The sequence below is a fragment of the Rhinopithecus bieti genome, unplaced genomic scaffold (genome assembly GCF_001698545.2).
Source record: "Rhinopithecus bieti isolate Rb0 unplaced genomic scaffold, ASM169854v2 scaffold_10223, whole genome shotgun sequence".
Lineage (NCBI taxonomy): Eukaryota > Metazoa > Chordata > Mammalia > Primates > Cercopithecidae > Rhinopithecus > Rhinopithecus bieti.
In genome coordinates this window covers 2,466,102-2,471,971 of record NW_016806659.1, presented here as the reverse complement: position 1 = coordinate 2,471,971, position 5,870 = coordinate 2,466,102, and the positions used below count along the sequence as shown (strand labels likewise).

The following is a 5,870-nucleotide window of genomic DNA, read 5'->3' as shown; positions in this document are numbered from 1 at the left end:
TTTTTTTTTTTTTTTTTTTTTTTTTTTTTTTTTTTTTTTTTTTTTTTTTTTTTTTTTGAGACAGAGTCTTGCTCTGTCTTCCAGGCTGGAATGCAGTGATATGATCTCAGCTCACTGCAACATCTGCCTCCTGGGTTCAAGCAATTCTTGTGCCTCAGTCTCTCGAGTAGCTGGGATTATAGGCACCCACCACCACGCCTGGCTAATTTTTGTATTTTTAGTAGAGACGGCGTTTCGCCATGTTGGCCAGACTGGTCTCGAACTCCTGATCTCAAGTGATCCACTCGCCTTGGTCTCCCAAATTGTTGGGATGACAGGCGTGAGCCACTGAGCCTACCTAGCCTTTCTTTTCTTGTATGTGCATTAAGTGTTTTACCTAAGAAACCATTGTGTAAGCCAAGGTCACAAACATTTAGTCTTACATTTTCTTCTAAGGATTTTATAGTTTTGTCTCTTACATTCAGGCTTTTGGTCTATTTTGAGTTAATTTTTATATATGGTATGAGGTAGAAGCCCAACTTCATTCTTTTGCGTGTGGATATCCAGTTGTCCCAGTACCATTTGTTGAAAAGACTATTCTTTCTCCATTTAACTGTGTTGGCATCTTTGTCAAAAATGAAATTGGGCCAGGTGTGGTGGCTTACACCTGTAATCCTAGCACTTTGGGAGGCCAAGATGGGAGGATCACTTGAAGCTAGGAGTTCGAGATGACCCTAGTCAACATAGCAAGACCTCATCTCTAAAAAGTAAATAAATAAATAAATAAATAAATAAATGAAATTGATCATAGATCTATGGGGTTATTCTGGACTCTCAATTCTATTTCTCTGATGTAGATGTCTATCTGTATGCCAGTACCACATCATCTGGAGAATTGTAGCTATGACGCAAAGTTTTGAAATGAGGACATATGAGTCCTTCAACTTTGTTCTTCCTTTTCAAGGATGTTTTTGGCTATTCTGGGTCCCTCACGTTGCCACACATATTTTAGAATCAAATTGCCAATTACTGCAAAAAGGGCAGCTGGAATTTTGATAGGGATTACATTGAATGAGTATATCAATTTGAGGAACATTAGTAAGATTAATAAGATTAGGTCTCCCAATTCACGTATTAAATGAGATGTCTTTCCATCAATGCAGGTCTTAAAATATTTCTTTCAGCAATGTTTCATGGCTTTCAAAGTCTAAGTCTTGAACTTCTTTTGTTAAATTTATTCTTAAGTGTTTTATTTATTTTTTGATGCTATTGTAAGTGAAGTTATTTTCTTCATTTCATTTCCAGATTGTTCATTGTTAGTGTATGGAAATACAACCAACATTGTTTACCAACCATGTGTCCTGCAGCTTTGCTGAACTTGTTTATTGGCTCTAATAGCATTTTATGTGTGTTTATGGGTGGTTCTTACAATTTTATACATACAAGATTACGTTGTTTGCAAAACTGAAGTTTTAATTCTTCCTTTTCAACACTAATTTCTTTTATTTCTTTTGCTCATGTACTCGCCCTGGCTAGGATCCCAGTACGATGTTGCAGAGAAATGGCAACAGCAGAGGTGCCTATCTTGCACCTAACCCTGGAGGAAGCCTTCAGTCCTTCATCATGAACTATGATTCTGTGGGTCTATGGGTGCCCTCTACCAGCATTCAATTGTTACCATCTCCATGGGCCACACAAGGAGACTGCGGCTCAGAGAGGTCGACTAAGGTATCCAGCCCAATAGCTGGTAACTGAGAAATTCAGGGTTTGAACCTATTGTGTGGTTTTCAAAAGCTCTTGGTGCTTTCCCCCTCTGCCTGGACGTGGCCAGTGAGGAGAGAGCCCAGGAAGAAATGGGGAACAGTGAGGGCTCGGTGCTGAAAGGCAGAGCTTCTCCGTATTACAGGCGCCGTCGGAAGTCATCCATCCCAGTAACGTGCCCACCTCCCACCAGGACCCCTGCTCCAAGACAGTGGTTGGCCTACCCTGTAGCCCATCTCTCTGCTCTTTTGTCAGCAGCAGCATTTGCTGGATGCTGGCAGCATTCAGAGCCATTTGAGGCACACTCTTGTCTGTGTTTCTGCCTCTTCCACGGAATGTGGGGTTGTCCCGGGTAGGAGTACTTGCTAGGAAAGTCATGTGTTCGATGTAAACAAATGATCTATTACAGCTTCCAGTTTCTTATCTGGATTTTTTTTTTTCTTAAAATATTTCCACAGTCAATCTTTATTAATGATGAGATGTTCTACTGCCTCACAAATTTCTCATCTTAAAGAAGGTTTTCAGCCAGGCGCGGTGGCTCACGCCTGTAATCCCACCACTTTGGGAAGCTGAGGCAGGCAGATCATGAGGTCAGGAGTTCGAGACCAGCCTGGCCAATATGGTGAAACCCCATCTCTACTAAAAATACAAAAATTAGCCAGGTGTGGTGGCACGCGCCTGTAGTCCCAGCTACTTGGGAGGCTGAGGCAGGAGAATCGCTTGAACCTGGGAGGTGGAGGTTGCAGTGAGCTGAGTTCATGACACTGCACTCCAGCCTGGGCGACAGAGCAAGACTCCATCTCAAAAAAAAAAAAAAAAGAGAAGGTTTTCTCAGAGAGATGTTCAGATTTCATTTTGGAATTTAGATATGTTCTTCGGATCTTCCTTGTGCTCTGATCTTATAATGGAGAAATCAAATAGGAAATGGAGGCAAAAGGGTTTGGGTGATTTCCCCAAGGTCATATAGTAAGGTACAGCCCTGCCACAAACAAAGATCCAGTCTTCCAATTCCTACACTACTGTTTTTTTCAGTCACACAATATTGCATCACAGAATGCTAGGGTATTTTTGAAGAGACCATTTATTCCCCATACATTGTCCCTGTTATGAAAGCTTAGCTGTGAGCACACAGTGTTTGCTAAATGTCTGGGCTTAGAGCCCGAGACCTGGGTTTGAAGTTTAACTGTACTGCTTATTGACCAGGGGCCACGGTCAGGCTAGTGAGCCTCCGTGTCATTTTTCTCCATCTATAAAACATAAAATAAAAATAGGAACGTTTGCCTCATAGGACTTTTATGAGAATTAATTGATAAACTGTAGTGTTTTGTATAATGCCTGATATATCATAAATGCACAATAAATGATAGTTATTATTATAACACTTTTTCTTTCACAGTTCAAAGGAGGCCAGTTGAATTGTTAGTGGATCTGGCTCACCCTGCTGGTGGCTTACCTTCATCTATGCACATTTCAGCATCTAACTCCCTGTCTTCAGGGCCCAGCCTAAGGCTGAGAAGACTTTCATGGATGGTGGAAACCTATGTAGCTTTTCCCACTGGCCTAACAAAGATGTCAGGCTGCTGTAGAGTCAAGGTGATTTTATGGAGAGATATTGATTCTCACTTCTAAGTGGGGGACTGTGGATCTTTACAAAGATTATAGGTAAAAGAATGTAATGGTAGATATCAAAGGCCTGAGCCGTAGAAGGTGACTGAATAGAAAGTAAGCCAGAATATTTTATCCTCCTCCAACTTCCTGCAGGCACAGCTGTCCTGGGAGCATCCAACACTGCAAACCCCGGGGCTCCCAGGTTTCTGCCGGGCTCCTCTGGAAGCCTGTCCCTGGGCACGTGGGAAGGGAAAGGGCACTAGCTTAGTCTGTTTGTGCTGCTATAACAGGACATCAAAGACTGAGTCTTTTTTTTTTTTTTGAGATGGAGTCTCGTTGTGTTGCCCAGGCTGGAGTGCAGTGGCGCGATCTCAGCTCACTGCAAGATTCGCCTCCAGGGTTCACGCCATTCTCCTGCCTCAACCTCCCGAGTAGCTGGGACTACAGGCGCCCGCCACCGCGCCCGGCTAATTTTTTTTTTTTTTTTTTTTTTTTATTTTAGTAGAGACAGGGTTTCACCATGATAGCCAGGATAGTCTGGATCTCCTGACCTCGTGATCCACCCGCCTCAGCCTCCCAAAGTGCTGGGATTACAGGCGTGAGCCATCGCCCCAGGCCAGACTGAGTCACTTTTTTAAGGAAGAGAAATTTATCTTCTCACAGTTCTGGAGGCTGAGAAGTCCAAGATTAAGGCACTAGCCTCAGAGGAGGGCCTTCTTTCTGCATCCTCACAGGGTGGAAGACAGAAGAGATGAAACTACTCCCACAAATTCTTTTTCAGACTTTATTTTTACTTTTAGAGATGGGGTCTTGCTCTGTTGCCCAGGCTGAAGTGCAATGACGCAATCACGGTTCACTGCAGCCAAAACTCCTGCGCTGAAGCAATCTCCTGCCTCAGCCTCCTGAGTAGCTGGGACTACAGGCATGTGCCACCATGCTGGGCTAATTTTTTTTTTTTAATGAGGTCTCACTGTGTTGCCCAGGATGGTCTAGAATTCCTGGCATCAAGCCACCCTTCTGCTTTGGCCTGCCAAAGTGCTGGAATTACTGGCGTGAGCCACTGCACCTGGCCTACAAACCCCTTTTTTATAGCAGCATTAATTCATTCATGAGGCTGAAGCCTCATGATGTAAACACCTCCCATTAAGCCCCACCTCCCAATACTGCTGCACTGGGGATTAAGCTTCCAATGCATGAAATTGGAGGGAAATATTCAGACCATAGCAGTCAGGGATGGCAGAACCCTGGCTTCCATACCCAGCACAATGGTCATCCCTGGGCACCCCACAATTTTGCCTAGAACATCAGTCAGCCTGGTACACTCTCTGCCCTGGAAGGTGGGGGGTGCTCAGGTCAGGAGTTAGCCTAAAAACCAAAAGATGGTGCAGCCTGGAGCGTGTGGGAGGACAGGCCCCTGTCCGTTCTAAAGCCGAGTGCGCTAGAGCCTCATGCTACAGGGTGTTTGAAGCCCAGATAGGCCACAGACAGATCTAACTTTGAAGCCAAATAAAATCAGCTTTCAGTGCCCAGCTGTGTGACTTGGGCAAATAACTGCACCTTTCTGAGAATCAGTGTTCTCATCTAAAGAAGAGGGGACTATGGACTGTTAATGGGAGGCCTGATGGCCTATGGTAGTGGGTGATCAGCAAATGCTACCTTCTCTTAGTCACTTAGCTTCTCTGGCCTCAATTTTCACATCTATGCAATGGGGACCCCAACCCTGTACCTACAAAGCCCTCAAGGTTTAATGCAGAAAAACACAGACACCAGTCTCAAAAATGTCACAAGGTGGGATGGCATGGCAGAAGACAGACGCAAAGGGATGTGGAAAGAGAGGGCATGTTCTGTGCTGTGAGGTGGCCAGGAGGAGCTTCCCTGAAGGAGTGGAACTTGACCTGTCCCGGTAATGGGAGTCATTAAATAGGCAGAGAAGACACCAGACATTACTTGAGTAATGAGGAACGGGACAGCAGGGCTTGGAAGCCAGAATGTGCATGCCCTGTTCTGAAATCAGTCTTCTCTCGCCTTACCGGGAAGCCATGTAGCCTCTTGTGGGCTGAATGCTGACACGTTAGTTGACTAAGATGAGATCAAAACTTGATGAAATCAGTCCTAAACGGGGCAGGAACGCGTTGAGGGAATAAAAACGTACTATGAGTCCAGCATTCTCACTCCTAGGTATTTTAGTGATGCAAAAACCTGTACATAAATGCTTAGAGGGATTTTATTTATCGTTGCCAAGACTGGAAACAATCCAAGTGTCCTGAATTGATCAGAATGATCCACAAATGAGAGTACATTCCTATAATGAAATACTACTCAGCAATGAAAAGGGACAAGATCCTGATAAATGAAATAACGTGGTAAATCCCAAATGCATTATGCTAAGAGCCAGAAGCCTGATTCAGGAGGTTGTCTCCTGATGATTCTGTGCATAAGATACTTTGGGAAAGGCAAAACTATAGGGGCCTAGCTGGGGTTGATGACAAAAAAGTATGAATTTTTTTTTTTTTTTTTTTTTT

General features: G+C 44.0%; 1 protein-coding gene across 1 annotated transcript in view; it reads left to right on the top strand.

Moving 5' to 3' along the window:
* LOC108533017 (uncharacterized) overlaps nt 1-5,870 on the top strand; it is a 19,195-nt gene that overhangs the window by 1,056 nt on the left and 12,269 nt on the right. The window contains exon 2 of the mRNA XM_017877370.1: nt 1,516-1,707. Within this exon, the coding sequence (XP_017732859.1) occupies nt 1,528-1,707 (180 nt within the window). The 5' untranslated portion in view covers nt 1,516-1,527. The remainder of the gene's footprint in view (nt 1-1,515; nt 1,708-5,870) is intronic.